Below are 25432 nucleotides of genomic sequence, written 5' to 3'. Positions count from 1 at the left end.
TATTAAAATAGCCAATAGATTTTTTTTTCTTAAAAGAATGTATTATGTACTGGTAGCTTCTCCATAATGTTTTGAAAAGTTTAGCTGTTTATGGAGAGAGCCCTCAACTTCATCCATTAAAATTAATTTGTCCCTAAAAAAGCAATGATGTAAATAATTGAATACTTCTGAGAGGAAGTACTATGGGGGCTGAATTTTGTGTTCTCATTTCCCCTCCGTGGAGGTCGTCGTCAGTGAGGTTCCCCATATATTTCCAGTTTTTTGTTTTCTGGGCACAAGGTAAGATTACAATTCCAGCCTCCCTTGTGGTTGAGTGGGGTCACTGAACTAAACTGAAGCAATGAAGAGTGAGTTGTGCACTCTGGGCTGGAGCAGTAGATTTCCTAAATCAGATTCTATAGCTCCTCTGCCACGAGACTCACGACATTCACTGTGATGACTGTTCCATCAGCCTGGGGTGAGCGTGAGAACACATGGAACAGATTTCCTAGGCTATCTGCTGTTGCCTAATTAATCTTTACCAAAAACCAACTTTTAGCTTTGTTGATTTTTCTCTGTTGTTTTTTTCTTTTTCACTGGTTTCAACACTATTATTTCACGCCTCCTATTTGCTTTGGGCTTAGTTTTTATTTTTTTCTAGCTTCTTAAGGTAGAATCTTCAATTAGCAATTTTAAACTCTTCTTTTCTAATTACAAGTATATAAAGCTAAAAATTCTCCTGTAAGTACTGCTTTAGATGTACCCAACAAATTTTGAAATGTTTTCGTTATCATTCAGTTTGAAATCTTCAGTAATTTCCCTTGTGATTTCTTCATTGACCGATTAATATCTTGAAACATGTTGCTTAATTTTCAAGTATGGGGCTTTTCTAGATATCATTTTGTTATTAATTTCTAGTTTGGTTCCTTTGTGGTCAGAAAATATATTGTATTTAATTTTAGTCCTCATAGACTTTTAGATTTGTTTTATAGCTCAGGATGCAGTCTCTTTCAGTGAATATTTCATGTGCACTTGAAAAGAACATGTGTTATGCAGTTGTGTGACCTAAATGTTAATTTCTCCAAGATGTTTGAAAACCTTCTGTATCCTCACTAATTTTCTAAATAGTGGTTGTTTTATCAGTTGCTGGTAGAGGGGTTTTTAAAACTCCAACTATGATTTTCAACTTATCTTTTTTCCCCTTGGTTCTGACAATTTTCACTTCATGAATTTTGAAGCTCTGCTATTAGGTGCATTGATATTTAGGGCTGTTATATCTCAATTTAGTAATTATAAAGTGATAGTCTTTACCTTTTGTGATACTTTTCTCTTGAAGTCTGCGTTGTCTGACTTTAATGTAGCCACACCAGCTTTCTTATGCTTACATTTTTCATTGTATATATTTTTCCATCTTTTAATGTTCACCCCATCTGTGCCTTTATATTTAAAATGCATCATAACATACACTTGGGTCTTGCCTTTTTTAAAATCTAGTATACCATCTTTGACTTTTAACTGGACTGTTTAGACCATTTATGTTTAGTGTAACTATTTCTGTACTTGAAATTATGTCTTTTATCTTGGTGTTTGTTTTCTTTGTGTTTCCTATTTTATTTGTTCCTCTGTTTTTCCTTTTCTGTCCTTTTTGGGTTATTTTTTAGCGTGCCATTTTATATCTCTATTGTCCCTTGAGCTGTACTTAATTTTATAATTCTAGTGCTTGCTTCATGGTAGTACTTCTCAAACATTAATGTGCATCAGAATCACATGAAAGTTATGTAAAACACAGATTTCTTGGTCCGACTCCAAAGTTTCTGAGTTAGTGGGTCTGAAATTGGGCCTATGGATTTTAATTTCTGATAAATTCTTAGGTAATGCTGATGCTGCTTTCCCAGGAACCGTACTTTGAGAACCACTGCTTGAGAGATTACAGGATGTACTCTTAACATATCATAGTCTACCCTGAATAATTTATACCATTTCAAGTATAATGTAAGAAACTTTATAGCAATAAAATTTCATTTGTATCTCTTCCTATTCTTTGTGCTGTGTTTTTAGATATTTTTCTTATACACATTTTATAAAGCCCATAATACATTTTTACTTTTGCTTTAAACAGTCATTTGACTCTTGAAGAATTTAAGAAAAAAAAATTTCTTTAAAATGTTACTATCATTTCTAGTTCTTTTCTGTGTGTCCAAATTTCTCTCTAGTATCTTTCCCTTCAGCATAAGAACTTCCTTTTTTATTTCTTATAATGTGATTTTACTAGCAAGAAATTCTTTTATCTTTAGTTTACCCAAAAACGTCTTTATTTTACTTTCATTTTGAGGAATGTTTCCATTGGTGATTCTGAGTTTAAAGATAATTATATGTTGTCATCTGGCCTCAATTGTTTTGATAAAGAATCAATTATTACTCTTATCCTTATTCTCCTTTATACAATGTAATTCTTTTGTTTTGTTCTGGCTGTTTTTAAGAATTTTTGTTTTTTAGCAGTTTAACTATGTTGTGCCTTGGTGGTTTTCTTTGTATTTATTTCTTGGGGTATTTGCTAAGCTTTCTAGATTTGTAGATTATTGCTTTAGTCAAATTTGGAAATTTTTAAATATTATTTTCTGACCTATTCTCTCTCTCCTTTCCTTCTGGGACTCCAACTACGCATGTTATGTTACTTCATGCTATCCCATAGGCCAGTAATGCCTTGTTCTTTTATCTTTTAACTTTTTTCTCTTTGTGCTTTAGTTTTTATGATTCTATTTATATTTCTTTAATTTCACTGATTTTTTGTTAGTGTCCAGTATATTGTTAATTTCAACTAAAAATGTTTTATCCTCAATACTGTATTTTATAGATCTTTGATTTCCATTTGTTTGTTTTTATGGTTTCCTAATCTGAGTCTCCATTTCTTTATCTTTTTGTCATATTTTCTTACACAGTCTAAAATATCAATTTAAAAATCTTTATCTGGTAATTTCAGCCTCTGGATCATCAGTGAGTCTGTTTCTACTGACTAATTTTTCTGTTGACTCTGGTTTGCATTTTTCTATTAATTATTATTCTAGACATCCTGGAGGCTCTGGGTTCTGTTATATTTCTCTGAAGAATATTGAGTTTTGTTCTAGTAGTCCATTAAATTACTGACAGATCACTTTGAACTTATAGGACCTTTGGTGAATGCTATTTTTTTCAGGGTAGGTCTGTTTTGGTTGTGCCTTTAACCCTAAAGTGAATGCCTTAATCCTGGGATACAGTGTGTCCTCCTAAGGCAGGGAACTTATACAATTCCAATGGAAAGCCTGAGGTATAGATTGAGTCCCTCTAATTTAGTGGGATTCAAATTCCATCTCCTTGTGGTTGGTAGTAGGTGAAATACCTGCTCAGCCTCTTTCAAGCCTTCAGTTGTTTCACCCCTGGACTCTTTGAAGTCTCATGTTCAGTTCAGAGGTCGGCCAAAAATTTGAGGAGAGATAATATGTCCACTCCTCTTTTCCATAATATATATCCTCCTTCAATTTTTAGCTGTTCTAAAAGTCCCAAAGTCTGTTCTCTGTCTTCTCAGGCCAATAGGACTGAAGATTTTGCAGGGTTTCCATCCAGCCTCCACTGAAGGGCATAAGAGTCCAAGGCCCTTAGGGAAAAAAGCCATTCAAACATGAATCATGTCTTTGCTGATTCTCTTCTTTCAAGTCAGTCTTCCTCCAGCTTCTGCTTGCTTTTGGTTGCTCCCCAGTGCCTTCAAATCTTTTTTTTTTCTCCCTATTTGTGGACACTTACAGTCATTCTGTATAGGAGGTTTATCTGATTCAAGCTATTCTGCCACTACTAAACCTGAAGTTCTTCCCCTAATGGACATATAAGTAGAATGAGAAAAAAAATCTTTGTTTCCTTTATCACTGACATTTTTTAATCCACAGGATGATTCCTGTGGCTATATATTCTGTTTAATATATAGCTATCAACTTGCATAGAGGCCATCTCAGAGAACTTTCAAGTAGACTGTTAGTAGTGTCCGCTACTTCTGTTCTAACTACTTAGGACATAACCTTCAGATGAATGTTTCTAAAATACAGCTCTGAATTTCACATCCTGTAAGCAAGATCTCATCACCTGCTGAGTAAAATGAGTTTCTTAGTTTGTCATTCAAAGCCTTCACTGTCGGGTCCCCAGCATTCTGGTTGTCTACCCTATATTAACATTATAGTAGAAAATTACTTACCCTCAAAAGCCTGGGATATGACTTATTTTGGATTAGCTGTTTTTACACCATGAGAGCATAGTATTTTTTTGAAAAGACATGATCAAAAGCTTTTTAAGTCTTCTAAATGCATTCTCTTGTCTTCACTGTGGTTTTTTAGTTGTTGCTTATTTTGTTTTTTGATATAGATTAAGGGATGGGACACACATTACATATTTGTGTAGGTGCAATTCAAATCTTTCATATTTACACAATATACATGACAGATAACTGTCTGAAAACTAGTATCACATCCCCACAGCTGTCCCTTAAATTCTCCCATCCTGTTTGTGGAAGATGAATTGGTGGCTGTGACCACACTGTTGGTAGAAACCAGGTACACTATTTCAGATATTGTACCTGGAAGGAAATTTTTTTTTGCAGCTGTCACAGTAACATAAAATTTTAAAAGATGCTCATTAAAAAGAAATCCTCATAGAACAATCCCAGATTCTAGAAGTCTGTTTTTGAACACCCAGAAAAGAAAATCTAGTGTGTGTTTTAGACAGTGGCCACTTCTTTGGCATTCTGTGTGCTTACAACTAAGAGACTTTGTCAGATTTTATCATAGAGTCCCAGAAATGGAAAGAACCATCGACTACCCCAGCCCCTGATGCAAATGTTTTGTGGCCTTGCACACATAGTAGGTTCTCAATAAATAATTGTTGAATTGAAACCAATTAAAGCTACATTTAGTTATTTCTTTGGACATTGAAGTTTATTCAATTTAGTGTGAATTATGAGTGAAATCTTTGGTTTTGTATTTAATTTCACACTGTGAGAAAAGGCACATAATGTTGGCTGCCAGTGGAAATACTGGGTGATAAAGTAGAGTATGCCTCATTCAAAGAATGTTCCTTTGCTTATTGTTTCCAAAGAGCACTTTCCACATCCTATTGGACCACCAGTGAATTATATTGTAAATTGATGTTTAGAAAAACCTCTGGCCTTAAAGCACAGAAACATTGTCAGTCTTACTGCATTCTGTTTCCAATTCTACCTTTTTGGGAAATTACGTTACCATCTCTAACATGAGTTGCTTCTTGTGAATAATAGCAATAATAATTGCCTTACCCGTGTCATAGGGTTGTTGTAACGCTTAAATAAAATAGTTCTATAATAGGGCCTTAAAATTTTATGTTTAAAGCGGTAACTTTCTACTTTAGATATTCAGCAGAAACATGAAATATATTAATCGGTTATAGTCTTTACCATGGGTATCGATTGCCTTTGTGTAATTATCTACACCTTCTTATATTCACTAAGAGCTTTCTATTTTTTAAGAAGTCATTAGATTATTTTAATGGTTGAGTTTCATTTCTTCATTTTGATAGATTTCCCTATTCTGTTACTGTTGTTTTATTGTAATCATCATTACTAAGATTTACCATAATGTTACGAGCATGAGCTATAGATTAAATTATTTTAATACCATTAGACCATACACATTATTTTTATTGAGTATTTGCTGTAATTTACTTAGTAATTCTCAACCAAGGGAGTGTGATGGTGCTAGGCTGAGGGGAGGGGTTTAGAGCCTGTTCCCTGCTTTACAGTCAGCAGTGAGTCTCCCTCTGCTTGGTCTGCATGACTCAGTCCTCAGACCTCATCCCTGTCCAGTCTCCATATGATCTCATCCAGTCTCATGGCTTAAAATAATGACCACAAGCTGATTACATCTCTAGCCCAGACCTCTCCCGAACTCCAGACCTGTGTATTTAACTGGCCCCCTTGACACTTCCACTTAGATACCTCTCAGGTGTCTCAAACTTAGCATGTCCAAGACTGAGCCGGGATAATTCCCCCTAAGCCACGTGCTCCTGCTGTCTTCCCTATTTTAATTTATGGCAGTTCCATTTTTCTAATTGTTCAGCCCAAGAATCTTAATGACTCTTCAGCTCCCCTTTTTCTCAGATCTATCAGCAAATTCTAGTGGCTCTGTCTTCACAGTGCATCTAGAACCTGACCACTTCTCATCACCAACCCACCATCATCTTCCCCTAGATTATAGGATTAGCCTGCTACCCCAGTCCACCGCTTCTGTCCTCTGTCCACTGCAGTCAGTTTTCTACACAGCGGCCAAAGCAATCCTGTTAAATGTAAATCACATCGTCACCTCTCAGCTCAAAGCTGTCTATGCCAGTGGTTTCCCATCTCACTTAGAGTCAAATCTTGAACATTATGTATAAAGCTTTACATGACCTGACTCACATTAGGTCTTTTTCCTCATCTCCTCTTACGTTCACTCATTCTTTCTGTCTTTCACACTTGGCTGTTCCTTAAACATGTCAGGTTTCCCTCATTTGCTTTTCCCTCTTTATTTTCTCCCCAAGATGTCCACACAGTTAGCACCTTCCTTTCCTTCAGACCTTTATTTTAAAGTCACCTTCCAGCGAAGCTTTGCCTGCATTCTTTCTAAAATGTCAACACCCTCCTCACCTCCACCATATCCTATGCCCTTGCTTTCATTTTTTTCTCCCAAGCACCTATTACTGTCCAGCATTTGACCATTTTACCTACTTACCCTGTCTGTTAACTGTCTCCCCCTCATGGTAAGGTCACAAGAAAGGAACTTCTGTCTGTCTTATTCATTGCTGTTTCCGCAATGTGTCTAATAATGCCAGGTCACTAGCAGAGGTTCAGTAAATATTTTATATTTATTTGAATACATAAATGAATAATAGAGCTAGGGTTCAATTCTGCATTTTGCCAGTAGATGCCACTCTCCAAGCATATTCCACATCTGAATTATTTTGGTGCCAGTTTGGCTTGCAAAATGAAATCGTTCTACATTTCTAGTATAATTTGAATGTCTTCCCATTGAAATGACATGTGTAAATGGGAGCAGGCAGAAGAGCTTAAACAGCTGCAGCAGTTGGGAGTTTGGGAATAGCAGATGCAAACCATTATATATAGGATGGACAAACAACAAGGTCCTACTGTATAGCACAGGGAACTATATTCAATATCCTGTGATAAACCATAATAGAAAAGAATATGAAAAGGAATTGTGTGTGTGTATGTATGTATAACTGAATCACTTTTCCATACAGCTGAAACTAACACAACATTGTAAAGCAACTATACTTTAATAAAATAAATTTAAAAAATAAAAGCTGAAGCAGGGCCTTTGTTTATATTTGTGCTGGGTAATGTCTGAAAGAAATGTGCACCATTGCCTGAAAGGACACATACCAAGAAATTCAAACAGTGGGGAGTGTGGCTCTACTTCTGTGGCAACCTGCTGGAAATAAACATAGTGTTATTCTTATCATCTGTAACCTAAAATCTCAGCCATGTTAAAATATTATAGGCACAAATATTCTTGTGCCTATAATATTTGCAAATCATGTTTCCCTTCTACTTTTTTGTAGAAGAGTTTTCAAGACAGGAAAGGGGAAGTTTCATAATCTGATTATACATATTAGTACTTTATATTAATATAATAGTCTTTATTTTAACAATTGTTCTTTATTATTTTATTCAGGGCAACACAACTATTTATGTGCTGGAAGAAATGACTGCATAATTGATAAAATTCGACGGAAGAATTGTCCTGCCTGCAGACTTCAGAAGTGTCTTCAAGCTGGAATGAATTTAGGAGGTAAATTTTGTGGTTTTAATTCAATAAGAATTGTTATTATGTAATATAGCACCACTAGGCTCCATGTATACTCCCAGAATTGAAGACAAAACTAATGTGAAGCAGAGATTTCTAAAAATCTAAGAAATTCTCTATTTACACTCAAACATTTCAAGAGAAAAGTATTTCTTTTAAGGAGTCAGTATGTTATATGGCTATGGTCCTAGTGAACTTTCCAACTCTTGAGCTTGCTAAAGTTTCAAGAACTGGGTGCATAACCAAAACCAAACCAAAAATGAATGACATTTTACATAAGACTGTAGCTGACAGTTTTCATTACTGTGTCTGTTTAAAAATAAGACCTGTATGTGATAACATTAACCAGATAGAAATATATTCCTAACTCTAAGAGTAAATGTAATAAAGGAATACCTATATGAAAAGAAAATAAACTTTAAACCTGTTACAGGAGCTCACCAAAAGATTGGGGGAGGTAAAGACTTGAACCAAACACAAAAGTATACAACGTCCATGGATGGGAAGACTCAACATCCTGAAAGTATCAGTTTTCTCTAAGTTAATTAATAAATATAGCACAAGCTTAACAAAAATACCACTTGGTTTTTCTAAGTTCCTAAAGAACAGCCAGCAAAATTCTGGAAATGATAGATGATGAGGACAAGTAGCCCTACCAGATAGTAAAGCATATGACACAGCTACGGTAATTAAAATGGTCTGCGTATTTGTTTATTGATTGTCAGATCAACAGAAAGTCAAGAAATAGATTCAAAAAATATGAGAATTTTGTATATAATAAAGTTGGCATTTCAGATCAGTGCGGAAGGGATAGATTATCCAATAAAAATTATTGTGACAACTGGGAAGCCATCTGGAAAACAAGAAAGTTGAATCCAAACTCTTATGATCCTCCAAAATAAATTCTGCTCTTTCAGCGATTTAAACTTTGAAAAATAACATAGAAGTACTAAAGGAAAACATGGATTTTTTTATATTCTGCCAGTGGAGTATTTCATACTTTTTAAGTATTAAATAAGCCCGGAAGCTGTAAGAGAAAAGAATTGAGGAAATCAACATTACTTACAAATCAAATATTACTGCAAAGGCAAATAATAAAAAACTGGGGGAAAAAACTTGCAGCTTATAGTCAAAAGGTTTATTTCTCACCTAAAGCGCTTCTATAATTCCATAAGAAAAAGAAAAATGATAATGAACAGAATAAGAATGTGAAGAAGACATTCATAGGTAAAAGAATAATAAAAGAAATGCAGTTAGTTCTTGAAACACATGAAAAGAGTCTCAGTCTAATCTTAATAAGAGAAATGCAAATGTAAAATATGAGATATAATTTTTTATAAATGACAAAGATAAAATATTTTTATGACTAATTATTTGATGAATATAGAAATAAAAGTGAAACCCAGTGTTGATCTCCCGCATTTTAGGTGGAAGTAGAAATTGATATAACCCCTATGGAGAGCAATTCAGCTATTTCAATAAAATGTTAAAAGGCATATACCCTTGTGTGCAGCAGTGAAGACCCAACACAACCAATAAATAAATAAATAAATAAATAAATAAATAAATCTGCCTGCCAATGCAGGAGACATGGATTCAGAAAAAAACAAAAAAAAGGTGTATACCCTTTGACTTACCAATTCCACTTGTAGAAATTTATCCTAGGAATATTCTGGCAGTGTAAGAAATGATATACGCATAAAATGTTGATTGTAGCCTCGTTAAACATCAGAGATACATGAAATATTTATCTGTTCAGAATTGATTAAATTACAGACTACTCTTCAGACACTAATAAAAATAAAGGAAGCTCTGTAAGGACTGATTTCCAAAATACTGTTTAGTGAGAAAAATCAGGTTGCAAAATTATATTACAAGTTGTATGTCTGTTTGCAAAAAAGAATATATATTGTATAGAACATTTCTGGAATGATATGTAAGAAACTAGTAATGGTGGTTGTCTCAGTAGAAAGGACTAGGTAGCTGGGAGACAGGCATAGGAAGGAAAATTAATTGTCACAGTATATTCTGCCCCTTTGAACTTCGTATTGGGTTAATACGTGTATTGTGTACACTAATTACCTATTTAAAAGAAAGTAATTAGAAAAAGAAACACAGAGAGACTTCACTCTTTGCTTTGATGAATGCACCAACTGGCTGACTAGTCAGGACTAGGGAGGAACATGGCTGTGTGCAGAGCAGGGCGATTCTTGGGAATCAGGAGGAGGATGAGCTGTCGTCAACCAGAGCTGCTCCCGTGAGAGCATCTTGGGTGTCCTGAACTCAGCCAGAGTGACCTGTGCTGGTCCAGAGGGCAGGCTCTGGAGCCACACTGCCTGGGTGAACAGCTTTGTTCTGCCACTCCCTGACCTTGTAACCTCAGAGGCAGGGTACCACCTTTCCATACCCTTGTTTCCTTCAACTTGAATTGATCAGCATACGTGCCTTCTAGGCTGTGATGAGGAGTGAGTCAGTGTACAGTGGAAAAAAAAAAAAGGGACCACTCAGTACATGTCGGTGGTGTGGTGGGTGGTGGAAACTCTCACTGCAGATCCCATAGCACTTGCACATGTGACCAGAGGGACATGGTTGCCCCACGTGATGGTGTTGATGAACCTCAGTTGCCCAGAGAAGTTAAGCTACCTGCCCCAAGATACCACAACCAGTGAGACGCTGAAGCTGGATCTTGGATCTCTGGACCCCAGGTCCGGAGTTTCTGATGTGCCACACTGCTTCCTTATTCTAACATCCAGATCAGCGCAGATGTGGCACCTTCTGAAGCATGTGGGCGAGGATCGGGCAAGGTTAATAATTTAAAATATAAATGACCCAATGGTATGGCCGTTGGTCATCAAATGAACTCTGAATCAGTTCTGTAAAATCTACCATCTGAATTTAAACAGACATACTGCTGAGGTATGTTTTAAAGTATCTCTATGTAATTCTTGCATAACTACAAATCTTATATAGTCACATATACTATGTAAATATTACTATAAATACTGTATAATCACACTTTATAAAATATCATTACTATTGGTTACTATAAAATACTAATGAAATAGCCATATTTATAATTCCTACTTCATAGGGTTGTGTTAAGGATTAGCTGAGTCCATACAGAGCCTTCAGATCAGAGTTTCTCAGCCTTTGCACTGCTGACGCTTGGGGCCAAATAGGTCTTTGCTGTGGGGCTGTCCCGTGTTGTTGTAGGGTGTTCATCAGCATCCTTCGTCTCTACCTATTAGATGCCAGTAGCCTGTCCCTTCTCCCCCGGTGTGACAACCAAGTATGTTTCCAAACTTTCCTAAGTATCCCCTGGGTGGCATTGAGACCCACTGGATTAGCAATAATAGTAAATCATTGTAAGCACTATTTAACTGCAAGATATTTTCTGCTGGGATATACTTTCCATCAGGGAGGAATTTCGGTCTGTTTTTGTTCATTGCTTTATCACTGGTGACTAGAACAGTGCCTGGCACAGAGGAGGTGTTCAGTAGTTGTTTGTTGAGGGAATGCATGATTAACTGGGGTTTTGGAGGGTTCTGTGTTCTGAGCATTCTGCTTAATGTGTCAAACCTCACATAACACGATGCGATACGTACTGTTAATCTGTCCATTTTAGACATGAGTTCAGGGAGGCCCAGAGAGGTTAAAGAGCTGGCCCAAGGCCACAGTGCCAGGGAGTGGCAGAGCCAGAACTGAGATCTCTGTTCCTGCCACCAAATTGCATACCCAGCATCACTCTTCTGTAAAGCGACATGGGTCCACGTTTATAGCTTTGGCATTTTAAAAATAGCCCAGATTATCTATTAATGGCAGCTGTGGCACCAGGTTTCTTGCTTGTGTCTATAATGGTCTGTAAATGAGGTTTGGCAGAGTACGTGATGCAAAATTCAGATACTTTGTTGTTGGTTTCTGTATATGCAGGATAGGTTTTATGGATTTCGGTAAAACGTTTTCCTAGAGAAAAAGCTTACCTTGAATCTTGAGGTCATTGAAAGTTGTGAGTCAAAAATGGGCAGAGTGGAAATTAATATTTATAAAAGTAATATTTTTTTCAGCTTCAAGTTATAATTTAACTACCCTGGTTCCTGGATTAAATAATTAACTTTTACTAAGTATCCAGTTGCGGTAACATCCATTGTCATTTTTCTTGTATAATTTATTTTGAAGCCTCGCTTTCCATTTCAATTTGGGCAAAAAGAAATGCAAGCAATTTTATTATATTAAAAGAGATAATACGAAGTCTAACCTTTTAATGTGAAGCAGTTTTTTAAATGAAATATGTGAATTAAATTAAAACCTTTTTATGCATGTTCCAATTTCAGCCCTGTTTTCCTAGCAAAGCAGGCCTGCCCAGGCTCTTTTTATTCACCCTTCTTTCCTGCTCCCTTTCTTGGGGGTTACAACAGATACAACCCCATACTTGAAAAACACTTTCTGTTAGTGAATGGTCATGACTCTGGAGACAAAATTAGTCATCTGCCTTCTAAAGACATTGGGAATTCAAAATACTTTAGAATATTTTTTTTCCTATCCTATCAGCTGGATAGCATGTAATCCTAACCATGTCCCCAAACTAGCCTCTCCCTTAAAAAGTGGAAGGAAGAAAGAATGAGTAGGTTTATATTTATCAGAAACCAAAGCCATGAAATGTACCTCTTCCCTTTTCTCTAGGTCCACTCCCTTCCTCTTCCTACAGACACTATCCCTTTTCTTGAAAATCCTGCTGAGCTTAAAGGAAAATAGAGCAGAAGACGTGAGGATGTCAACAGAGAAACTGAAAGGAAAATAATAGTTTTTCTGGCCCCAGTCTGGCTGGGTCCTCTCCTTTTCCTATAGCCCCAGTAGTAGATCTCAGAAAGGCGTGGTTCTCTTTACAGGAGAATTTACTGCTTTGCATAGCCATCTCCAAAGGAATTCATCACTTTGTTTTTACTACCCATGATCTGAAGAGGATGATCTATACGTGTCTTTTAGAGCTGCTCCTAAAATATATATAGCACAGCATTAAGGCTACGTGGCCCTCATATCAAGAATGAGTCCTCTGGGGTTTCTAGCTTGACTTCACTCTGGCCGTAAAATATAGAGTGGATCTTAGAGGTTTTTCTATCCCAATCCACCCTCTCACAGATGAGGAACTTGCAGTCCAAGATGATATCATCAGAGACTTGAGAAATGCAACCTAAGAATTCTAATATAGTTGTCTTTCCCCTTTTCCAAGCCACCCCCCTGATTCATTTTTCATCAGATATGCTCAAGTCCACGTTCACGTTCTGTTCATGAAGACTCTAAAATATTCAAATCGTGCTTCCTGTGGCTTTAAAAATGTAAATTTCACAAACCAAGGAATAGTCCTAACTGTGGCTTTAATTTTCTTCCAAGGCTCTCTGCAGCGTTCCCTAATCCCAGGCGTCACTTTTACTCAGTTCAGCGGGAGCCTTTAAAGGGTAGCCATCTCAGGTCCACCTTTTCCTCTTGGAAAAAGAGAAAAGAATCTCAGCCGCAGGGAGTAGTAGCAACTGCAGACCTCGTGGCTGCTTTTTTGGAGACTGGGAAGAAGGCAGCTAGGTAAGAAAGGAGGGAGACGTGAGGTTAATGCTGGGAACCATTCAAAGAAATGGATACTCTTATATTCCTGATAAGAGTGGAACCAATGGGAGGAAAATATTTAAGTTAAAATTCATCTACATAATGCAGTAGTCATCAGCCAGTAGAATTACAGCTATGAAAATTCGTAACAACATCGAATACTTTCTGCGCAAAAGTAATAATGAAAAATGAGTATGCAGAATGACTTAGGTTCCTTATTCCGTGATTGCAGCTCTATAGGAAAAGATTTGCATGAGTCAGAAGACTAGGAGGAAATGGGAGAATACCGAAACCCCTTGTGTTTGTGAAGTAAGGTGACTGATGAGGTTTTTCTTCCCTCTTTTCTAGTTTATCAACCCTAATGAACATGTTCTGTAACAAAATTTAAAGAAAACAGCGTTCACAATTTTGAATTAAAAAGAAGGGAAACAAGATTGATCATGCTACTGAACAGAAGAGGTAAAGAGTTAGATATACAGAGAGCCAAACAGGAAGGAGGGAGAAAGGAGAGAGGGGAAAAAAAAAAAAAGACCTAGAGACGTCAGTAAGTCTCCTGCTGGGAAATGCTTTAAGAACTGAAATGGGAAAGTGAATGAAAAACAAAAGACCCAGAGACCAGAGAATGACAGGACCATGACTGAAGTGGGGAGCCCACAGAGAGAGATCTTTTTACTTGAGGGAAAGTGGCTTTACCTGCCAGCAACCTGCTCCAACTAGCTAGTTTGGTCACCTGCAAAACTCACATGCAGCGCAGGTCTGGGGAGAGAAATTACAGGATCAACGCCAGTGAGAGAGGAGGTTTAATATCTGAAATCCAATAAGAAAAACAAGTTTTATATCTTTAAGGATCTCCTGAGGCCGGATGTGCAGTAGTCTGTAGAAGTTTAGAAAGCCCAAGTGTACCGAGTTTTATGAAGAAATACCATTGGTTAGTTTTTTTTTCCCCTTTCTGTTCCTCTTGCTTGTAGACAATAAGAATTTCACTGGGAGTTTTGAACAGGATAGTGGAGGGGAAAATAACACATTTCTATAAGGCAGTGAAACTGTGGTTTTTGAATCTTCATATATAAGTTAAGCCATGTTCCTTGTCATAGTAATACAGCTTGAATCAAACAACTGGTATTTTTACCCTGTGAAATTTCTGAAGGAGAGTTTAGGGTCGGTCCCAGAGCAGGCAGCATTTCAAGATTTACTGTGTTTCTTCAACTCTAAGGCATTTCTTTCCTTTCAGATTTTTAACTGTTGTGATTATATTTTGCAACCAATATGTATGTTTAATTTGCATTAGTTTCCTTCAAAACTCTAAATTGGAATCTGAAAAAGATTTATGTATATGTATAACTAAGTCACTTTGCTGTACACCTGAAACTAACACAACATTGTGAATCAACTATACTACAGTATAAATAAAAATTAAAAACTGAAAGAAAAAAACATCAAAGCTAAGAAGGGGGGGGGCAAAATTGATGTCTTATTTTGTGACTGATAATGTCTTAGAACAGAAGCAACACAGGCATTCGATGCAAATGGTCATCCCTCCCAAGAAAATACATATTCGCAGGCCCTCCAGTGAGCCTTAGTGAGCTTACCCAAGTCGGCTGCGTCTCTTGGGTATTTTAAAATATAAAACCCAGGGATGTTGGGAAACCTCCCGCTGGGTATACGGATGCCCATTTTTGCTTCCATTTTCTTTTTCATTTGCAGTCTGTCCTGGTAGGTCATCATCCCAGTCATACTTAATGGGCCAGTGGGCCTGGACTTTAACCTTTCTACCCTTGGGGTCCAGGATATCTTGCATTCGTGGTCTCAATAGGCTTGAGTCAGAGCTGTCCTTCCTAAGAAGCGTCTCAGATATACAGGTGTCTTTAAGCTGGTGTACAGCAGCCCTGCAGTTCCACACACTCACCAATATTTTCTGTAATACACAATTGTTTTTTTAACTCTGTGGTAAAATAGTGGGGATTTTGTTTGTTTCTCGTTTTGTTCATGGTGCTTTATATTGTTGTTATAGTCTTTCGGGTTACCGCAGATGATGGGGTTATAAAAATATTGCTAGTTTCACATTTTGTCTTTGGGAAATACTAGGATGTCATTTAGGAAACAATAGGTTTTCAATTTCTAGGGCTTTTTAATTTTTTTTCTCTTTGCATCAGCTTCTTTCTGCCAAGCTGTCTCTTCCCTACCTTGTTGCTTTGGGGGTTTTTTTCACTCACATGTTTCTACATACTGCCTTCTCTGTCTCTGTCAGCGCCCTTGTCACCTGACTGTCTTGTATTCAAACTTCCCCAAAGAAGGTCCCAGCCAGTTGGCAGGTCACCATCCAGAACAGAACCTCTGATTGGGTTGAGACGTAGACAGACGGCTGCCTTTGCCTCTGCTGCCACCACCCCCCCCCCCCAACCCAGGCTGATATGGCCAGTTATAGGTCCTTATGGTCCAAAACGTGACAACCTGTGACAAGAAGGCTTTGGACCCCATTTTTCAGAAAGGAGCTATTAGATAGCGATCTGTGTATAGTAGGTGCAAAACAAACTCATAACCGTTACAATCATCTCTTCATTGTGGAGCATCTCTTAAATCATAGCAGTTTTTCCAACACCCTAATTTTTATTCACACATTCTAAGTTACCTATATATTTAGAAGTAAAAAGGTGTCCATTTTTAGAAAGCTGATGGACAAAACAAAATAATAGCTTTCCATGCCTCTTGGAACAGAACTCCAAGGCTTTATTTTGGAGTCCAAGACTTTTTGACATGGCTACTTTGAAAACACACAGATCAGAACGAAACACAAAAAGCATAAAGCAAATCTTAATTTTTTTAAAATCACTTGTTAATGTGTAAGGTGGACATTCTCTTATAGAACACCTCTCTACACCTAAATCGTTTTCTGTCCCTAAATGCCAGGCTCTAGGATTGCGGAGAAGCTCAGGGCTCCTGGAAGAGTAGGGATGAGGGATGTGGAGGTAATTAGGAAGGAATGACAAACCACTTAAAACCAAGCGTCATAGGCTTTCTGCATTCAGTCATCTTAGAAAGAGCCAACTTTACTCTAGATAAAGTCCCTGGCGCATTCTGTAGGTGTCATCTACCTCAGGCTCTGATTTCTCACAATTATAATCACCGATTTCATTTACTTTCCATTAACTGGTATGCACACTAAGGAGTGTATAACTTAGTCTTTTTTCTTTCATTTGAAAAATCTAGAGACTAGTGATCTGCTGCTTGTTGGCTGTCTGATAAATATCCTCTTCTCCCCTCTTCACAGTAAAATATTGTGATTATAAAAATGGGGGAGGGACCTATTTATATTCCAGTAAAGTCCCTGTTCTCACCTCTAAAATGTACAGAAAGCCATTCAACTATCTATTAGAAAACAGCCCTTCATATCCTGTGATAAACTATAATGGAAAAGAATATGAAAAAGAATCTGTATATATATGTATAACTGAATCACTTTGCTGTATGGTAGAAATTAACACAACATTGTAAATCAACTATATTCCAATAAAAAGAATTTTAAAAAGTAAAACAGCCCTTCAGTCTTTGGGAATAAATAAGTGTGATATATAATATCATTGATGATGATTTTTCTGGCACAGATAACATACCTTTTAACAACAAACCCAATTCTAATAGATGTTTAAAATATTTTTATTGATTTATCAAGTTATAAAATACAGACTCATTACAGTGATTAATAAAGGAAAGTAAAAGTTCTCTGTAATAAATTGGAAGAATAAAGATGGAAGAAGGGTCAAGGTGTTGACTGATTAAGAAATAATGATTTACATTTTGACGAAGAGGCTCTTAAAGCTGAACTAGCAGAGCTAATAAAGACGTTTCCTTCTGAATGTGCTGCTTCGCTATTTTGAAAAGAAGATCTGTCAACAACAATGTAAAGCCAGTTGCTGGGTTAGGTCATGAAAACAAGAAACTCCAAAGTGTAATTGTTCTGTATTCCTCCTTCAAGTGTTTTGTATAGTATTTGTTTTGAGAACGTTATACTGTAATGTAAAATATGTTTAGTGCTGAAGATAAGCAGTTACAGTGTTACTGTATAATTATTTTTAGTGGTAAGATTAATTTGTAGAGGAGGGGAATCATAGTCTTTAAAAAGTGCATCTTTGATGATTCCATCCATTGATTCTTCATTTACCACATATCCACCACATGCCTCCTAAATTCCCGATGTTCCCCGTGATGCTGCCAGTTTAGCCAGGAGAAGACAGGCACTGGCCTTGTTTTCAGTGGGCTAACCTCTAAGAAAGAAGACGTTTATTATGGGCCAGATAAGCACTGGAAATTTACAACAGTGTACTTAATAGCATCCTCAGTGTTGACAATGGCCCACATCCCCAGAGCTCTTTCTCCTTGCTCTAGAGAGGTGTCAACTTCCTGACGTGTATCTGTCGCACAAGGTGACGGCACATCAGGATTCTTTCTCTGACTCTGTCCCTCGCTGTTTGGAGGTGTCCATCCTGGTTGTGTTCTTTGTGCACTGATCCCATCAAATGGTCCAATGACACGTAATGCCACTTGCGTGGGACGTAGTCTGGAAAGAGCAGCTTGGCGTCATGAAATCCTGCAGAAGACCCACTTCAGCATCCATCAGTAGACAGCATTCGCAATGTGATGTCGGTGCCTTGAACTCAGACTATGAAAATCAGCCCTTCACCTTCTTACCAAAAAATTGAATACAACTTTACAGTAAAGATTTCTGGCCACCTTAGAGATTTTTAAGTCATTTCTAGCCTGAGGACGACTGAGGCAACTCTGGTTGGTCCGCTTGGAATGCACACCTTGTGTGTCTCTCTTGTAGCTCTTGTAACAGATGCTAAGAAATGTCTGTGAATTCAGGCTGCTCTCTGGGAGCCACCTTCTAGAAGCTGAGCTCCTGACATCTCCCTTCAGTTCTTGACCTGCCCCAGCACATTGCTGTCTCCCCTGGAAACTCTTCAGAACTCACTTCAGCACCTCCAGAGAAACTGAGAGACACCTTTATGAACAGTTTTTTAAAAAATTTTAATAATTGAAGGTTTTTTTCAATATACAGTTTTCTTAAATATCAATCTTGAAACCAAGCCATTCTTCATTCTAAAATTAGGCTAATTCACCAGTGAAAATTCAAACAGTGACATCTTCATTTGCCATATAAATGACAGACATTTCATGTTAATTACTTAGAAATATTTGCATATGTTAATTAGCTCCATTTTTACATTTAAAGCAAAAACTTAAATCCCATAGAGCAAAAGCACTTTTCGATAGTGTACATACTCATATTTTTAGGTAAAGTTGAGTCAGATTAGAAATTTTAGCCAAATTCTAAAGGTTACACATAAGAATGGTGGGAATTGGGAGGACCGTGTAATCAGTAGCCCTGTGGGGCGGTTGTTCTCAATTCTGGCTGCCTCTCATCTGTCAAGTCTTTATTTTATTTTTATTTTTTAAAATTTATTTTATTGAAGTATAGTTGATTTACAATGTTGTGTTAGTTTCTGGTATACAGCAAAGTGACTCAGTTATGCATATATATAGTAGTTTGTATCTGTTAATCACAAACTCCCAGTCCATCCTTCCCCCACCCCATTCTCCCTGTTTGGCAACCGCAAGTCTGTCTTCTATGTCTGTGAGTCTGTTTCTGTTTCATAGATAGATTCGTTTGTGTCGTATTTTAGATTCCACATATAAGTGATATGTGGTGTTTGTCTTTCTCTGTCTAACTGACTTCACTTAGTATGGTAATCTCTAGGTCCATCCATGTTGCTGTTATTTTATTCTTTTTGATGGCTGCATAGTATTCCATTGTGTATACGTACCACATCTTCTTCATTCATCTGTCGATGGACACTTCGGTTGTGTCCATGTCCTGGCTATTGTAAATAGTGCTGCTGTGAACAGGGGTGCATGTATTTTTTTGAATTATAGTTTTGTCCAGATATTTGTCCGGGAGTGGGATTGCTGGATCATATGGCAACGCTATGTTTAATTTTTTGAGGAACATCCGTACTGTTTTCCATAGTGGCTGCACCAATTTACTTTCCCACCAACAGTGTAGGAGGGTTCCCTTTTCTCCACACCCTCTCTGGCATTTCACGTCTTTGTTTTAAACACAGTCACCCATAGCCTGCACCAGAGAATCTCATGCAGTAAATCTGGATGGAACACAGGCATCATCTTTACTTTATAAAACTCTTGACGTTCTATGTTACTTCACCAGAGCTGGGAACCTCTATTCCAGGGGTTGGTATAACATTAGCAGCAAATTTCCTTAAGAAAACCCTTCCATTTTTTTTTTAAGGCCTTTAGTTTTAATTTTTTTTCTCTACTTAATGTTATTTTTATTTTCCTCAAAGAAATCACTAACCAGCATATGGTAAATATTTCTAGCCAGGAGAAGTCCCCTAAAAATATTTTAAGTTAGTATATTTGCATTTTTCTTGCCAGCCCTAACATAGCCTTACAAAGGACCATGTTAGCTTTTAGCCCACTGACTGTACTAGTTTTGTGCCTTACTAAGCAGTAACTTTAAGTTAATTAAGTTTAATAAGCTGTACATTTAAATACTACACATCTCTGGGGCAGAGTATTCAGAACTCAAAGATACGGGTAGGTTCCTTATCCCCAGAGAGGACAGATACTGAGACAATGACCCTGACATTCTGTATTGGAGAGACAAGAGTAGGATCAGAGAGAGAAGGTGGAAATAATCCCCAGAAGGAAATGGAGGGGGAAAGAAGGGACCCTGGTGAGGTTTGTTATAAGAGAAGAAACAAATTTAGAAATACCACCCTAAGTGTCACCTCACTTTTGTTCATGTGCCCCCTGGACACACCCTGGACATGTGTAGACATTTGTACCCACTGGGGAGAGGCAGGAGCAGCAAGAAGGGAGCTGGGGTTGCACCTCGCCCCCATATTCACAGTTCCCAGGCCCCACCATGGTGGTCTCCTCTCACACTTGTAGTCGGTGGGTTAGAAGGAATCATCTGTGTGCTTGGTGTCTTCCAGTCCCTCATGCAAGTCTTTTCTCTGAATAATGTTTGTTCTTCATAGTAAATAACCTCTTGACCCACTTCTCAATCTTTACTCAGTAGAGTTGGTTTGGGCCACATCATTATTAAACTTTTTCAGATAATACTAGTGGTGACACTGTTGTTGGCTTTCCAGCCATTTTATGGTTAAAGAAAAGTTCTTATCAGGCTTTAAAACATAATATAAGAAATTTGATTCACATACTCTGGAGTCTAAAACAGATTCAGAATAAAAGTTAAAAGAGCTTAGCTTTACTTGATTTATTTATTCTAAGGCTCACTAACTACCCTGTTCCCAAACAGGCTTTCATAGCCAGTACGTCAGTCTGTTTCAAAATGTTTGACTTATTTTCTTTAAAAGACAAAATCTGAAGCCTCCCCTTGGGCTATTTGAAATTCAAAATAAATGGGATCCTGTGATTCATCATAAAGCAGTGGACACGACCACACACAGCCCTTTCTGCCTCTACCTGCCCCCCTGCCCCTTGGAGGGTTCTGAGCCACTTCTGGGCATCATCCTGCGTGACTAGTCCTGCCACCTGCTCCGCTGTGCCCTCCATATAGTCAGCGACTTCTCCACTCCTGACTCCTCCTTCTGGTTCAGTGCTATGGGACAGTTTCTGCCAAGTCCCCATTGGTGGTTTGAATGAAAGTTTCCCTTTTTCAGGCACAGCAAAGCCCTCTCATTTGCACCAGGTATAGGAAGGCTAAGAGGGAGGCACCTATGTACCGATGCATACGAGTTTCCTCTTGCTGCTATAACAAAGCAACACAAGCTTAAAACAATGCAAATATCTTACAGTTGTGGAGGTCAGAAGTCCAACATGGGTCTCACTGAGTTAAAATCAATGTGTTGGCAGGCAGTGTTCCTTGGTGGAGGCTCAAGGAGAGAATTCATTTCCTTGCCTTTTCCAGCTTCTGGAGGCTGCCCACATTCCTTGGCTCCTGGCCCCCTTCCATCTTCAAAGCCAGATTAAATGCATTCTGCCTCTGCTTCTGTTGTCCCATCATCTTCTCTGCCTATCCTGCCTCCATCTTTCACTTACAGGGACCCTTGTGATTATATTGGGCCCATGTGGACAATTTGGGATAATGACTTTATCTTAAAATCCTTAATTTAATTAAGCTTGCAGAGTCCTTTTTGCCCTGTAAGGTAACACATTCACAGGTTCTGGGGATTAGGAGGTGAACATCTTCAGGAGACCGTTATTTTGCCCATCACCTATGTAATGGTCTATGTCTGACAAAACTCTGGAATTTTTTATTTTTATTGAAGTATAGTTGATTTTACAATATTTGGGTTAGTCTCAGGTGTACAGCAAAGCGATTCAGTTATACGTACATTTTTTCCAGATTCTTTCCCATTATACGTTATTGCAAGATACTGAATATGGTTAACTGTGCTATGCAGTAAATCCTTGTTGTTTATTTTATATATAAGTGTGTATCTGTTGTTGCTGTTAAGGCTGGAGTTCTGGCCCTGGTCCGATAGTTCATAGTGATGCATTGCATTCAAGGTCAAGGGAAGAGAGGATGAATTGACCTAGAGTCAAAGGATTGGAGGAATGAGCCTCCAAAATAAGTATAAAAAGACAAGGATAAGAGGGAATGGAAAGAAGAGAAAACAAAGGAGTGAGGCAAACCCAAGAAGAGTAGGTTAAGTTCATCTTTTGGTTGAGGAGCTTAGTGGAGTAATTTCCAAAGATTATTAACTAAATCAGTGGAATCCGAGTGTAACCCAAGGTCAGAGTCAGGGAGAAGTGCTGATTCCAGAAGGGAGAAGAACCTGTCTTCACCGAGATTGACAGAAACTCTCCATCCATGTTCGAGTGGCCGGTTGAGTGAAGTGAAAATAAGCAATGCTGTGTTCATGGTCATAAGCACAAAGACAGTCTTGCAGCCCCATTTCTGGGAAACAGAGAAGCCTACGAGCTAAAAAAGGAGTGTTATCAGGGAAGATTTAGAAGACCTTCATTCGTGAGGAAATGAGTGCCTGCATAACTGAACAGTGTGAAACTACACTCATAATTGAAGTCACTCTGTGCAGGTCATACCTGGAAATGCCTTTAGATTGTCGTCATATTTAATGCTGCACTTAAGTTGGCTGGGTACAGGGCCACCATTCCTGGAAGGGGAAAAGGTACAACTTCCAAAGATGAGAAACAGGCTGTAAAGCTGAGGGTGTGGACCTTTTTCCCTCCAGGTGGTGTCAGCAGGAAGTTGACCATAGGAAACAGTGCCAGCCACACAGCTGAAGGAAGATTATTTGGGGGAACAGGGGCAGCCTGTTTCATCCCAGGAACAGATATTCTTTTTAATGGATGATTAGTAAGGAAAACTGTTGTAGAAAGCCCAGCTTCAATATTAATGTAAGAATGTCAAAATTGGTCAGCCATTACTCATTTTTTTTATGAGTGTAATAACATACAGGATGTGCGCTTGTCAGTCAGTGGACATACCCTTTGGGTGTGGTGGGGGACTTGGCCACGCCTTGTGCATCGTAAACCCGTGGCTATGATTACGCCAGGCTGCAGGAACCTCTCTAGCATGCTGTACGTGTGTGCTTATGTTGCTTGTAAATTACATTTGTAGTTAAAAAGTGTGGCAGTGGTAATAAAACTCGCATTTCTAGGAAACTAAATGTAAATTTTAACTATATGGATAGGTTCTAATCTTTTACAACCCCAGTGACCTATATCAGGAATTTTGTGCTCCATCCAAAGGGAATGGCCAGCTCTCAGCTCCAGCCATTTGCTGCCATTAGGGGGAGAACAGGCAGCTTTGGCCAGATTTTAAGATTTCTTTTCAAGGTATCAGAAATATAGATTCTTCTGTGAAATATGCCAAATATTGAAAGATGAAAATGAAGTTTTGAAATTATCCTTAGTTCACTTTCGAGTTTATGACTTCTGCTATCAAGGAAACTAACTTGAGCATAATGGATTTGCACGCTTCTCGTCTCAGCTCTCATTTGATTGTTTTTTATCGATATATAGTCTAGGGATTTGTCTTCCTAGCTTACTGTTCTTGTATTTATCAATTTCCTTAGTGTTGACCAGTGGTTTTCAATCAGGGGCAATTATACCTCCAGGGGGGATATTTGGCAAAGTCTGAAAATATTTTTGGTTATCACAACTTGGAATGGGAGGATGCTACTGGCCTTTGGGGATTAGAGGGCCGGTAAATATTCTAAATATTCTGCATTTGTATTCTAAATATTCTGCATTTGTACATGACAGAACCCAGCAACAAAGAATTATCTGGCCCAAAGTGTCAGTAGTGATGCGGTTGAGAAACCCTGGTGGAGGCCATGTTTTTATCCCCATATATCCCTCCGTCCCTCCCTCCCTCCTTTCCGTCCTTCCTTCCTTCCTTCTTTCCTTTTTATCTTTCTTTTAAAGAACGTTTTTTCCAGATTCTCTCTGTTTTTCCCTCTTTCCATAATCTTATTCAGAACCTTTAGGTTGGTAGTTGTTATTTTCCAAATGCAGAAAAATAGTCTCATGGGAGTTTTTAAAAATGAAGAGTCCAGCCCCCACTTTTAGATATGCTGACATGCAGATCTGGGGTGGCCCAAGATTCTGCATCTGAAAAAGCTCCCGGGTGATTCTAAGGAAGACCATCCTTGGACCATTGTTTGGGAAGTAGTAGGATAATCTTTTTGTTCATAATCTCTGGCCCTATGCTTTTCTTAAGTTTTTAAATTCCTTATTAGGTGAACTTCTCAATTATATCCCGTTGCTTTTATTAATCCCTTAAGATATACATAGCTTTTAGTAATTATTTATACTTTGGGAAATAAGTAAATTTATATTTATGGACAAAGTTGAAAGTATATATAATCATATTTGGTCCTTATGAGTTATCCAAGTGGCTGGATAGTATAATTTATATCTTAGAGTTTTCCCCCCAAACTTCGTCTCGTCTCCATTTGTTGTCTTATACCATATGTCTTCCCCATAAGATGTTGGTTGATAGTGGTTCCTCGAAAGTAAAAGATTAAAAATTTGATTTTTAAACATATGAACCAGTCAAAAAAAAAAAAAAGACATGGACTATTATAGCTGAAAATGTTGAAAATAATCCACGTAAGTAATTTCTTAACCACACTGATGCATACAAAATGTTACAAAAGATTGAGTCTCAGGAGATACTAGTTTATGTTATATGCTTATTCCATGAAGGCAAAATGGTAAGGGCGGTTATAGGGTCCATAAGAGCTAATCCTCTAAATGCTGATTGGCACTTAGGAAAACTGCATGTTTATGCCCCTGCATGTACCAGCCTTCAGGGTCTTCAACTCATGTCTGACATTCTCCGTGTTATATTGTAATGTATTGAATTCAAATCACAGGGCTTTGATAGTCAGGTATTCAATGTCTTCTTGACATTTGTAACTAGGAGGCTATATGGCAATGATTGGGTCATTTATCAAGGACTGTTCTCTTGGTATGTTATTACCAAAACATAAATGTCTGTCTACACAGGTAAGACCACTCACAGCCATGTGTTGTCAGTATACTAACCAGCTTACCATCAAGAGTCATGGGTAACTTTGTTATCCAACTTTGATCACTTCTTACAATAATTCTGAAGAAACTATTTTTGAGAAAACTGGAGTTCCATTTTGATAGCATGTGCTTATGCCATACTAAACACATATCAAAGTGGTTGTCAGATAGCCTGAGGAGAGGATCTTAGCCTTTACCTCATAATTTTAATCAAATGCCTTCCAACCTACTATAAAATAAACATAAATAAGTGTCGCCTTGAGCAAATGTGTTTTCACACATTTCACTGAGGTCTTCCTGTATGAGAGCTCTGGAGGTGACACTGCTAAACCAGGCCACTGAACTTGAGATGGTGGGACTGAGAGTATATCCCACCTCTACCATCTGGAATCCTGAGCAAGCCAGTTCACCCTTTGGAACTTTGTTTCCCTCTATTTAAAATGAGATTAAACTTG

The 25432-nt window shown here is 37.8% G+C and overlaps 1 protein-coding gene across 4 annotated transcripts in view; it reads left to right on the top strand.

The window, feature by feature from the left end:
• Nucleotides 1-25432, top strand: part of NR3C2 (nuclear receptor subfamily 3 group C member 2) — a 337688-nt gene that overhangs the window by 227322 nt on the left and 84934 nt on the right. For all 4 annotated transcript variants that reach the window (XM_057728082.1, XM_057728081.1, XM_057728079.1 and 1 more), the window contains exon 4: nucleotides 7704-7820. In XM_057728082.1, coding sequence (XP_057584065.1) covers nucleotides 7704-7820 — 117 coding nt within the window. The remainder of the gene's footprint in view (nucleotides 1-7703; nucleotides 7821-25432) is intronic.

The sequence above is a fragment of the Hippopotamus amphibius genome, chromosome 3 (assembly GCF_030028045.1).
Source record: "Hippopotamus amphibius kiboko isolate mHipAmp2 chromosome 3, mHipAmp2.hap2, whole genome shotgun sequence".
NCBI classification, from domain to species: domain Eukaryota; kingdom Metazoa; phylum Chordata; class Mammalia; order Artiodactyla; family Hippopotamidae; genus Hippopotamus; species Hippopotamus amphibius.
This window is presented reverse-complemented; position numbering and strand designations above follow the sequence as displayed.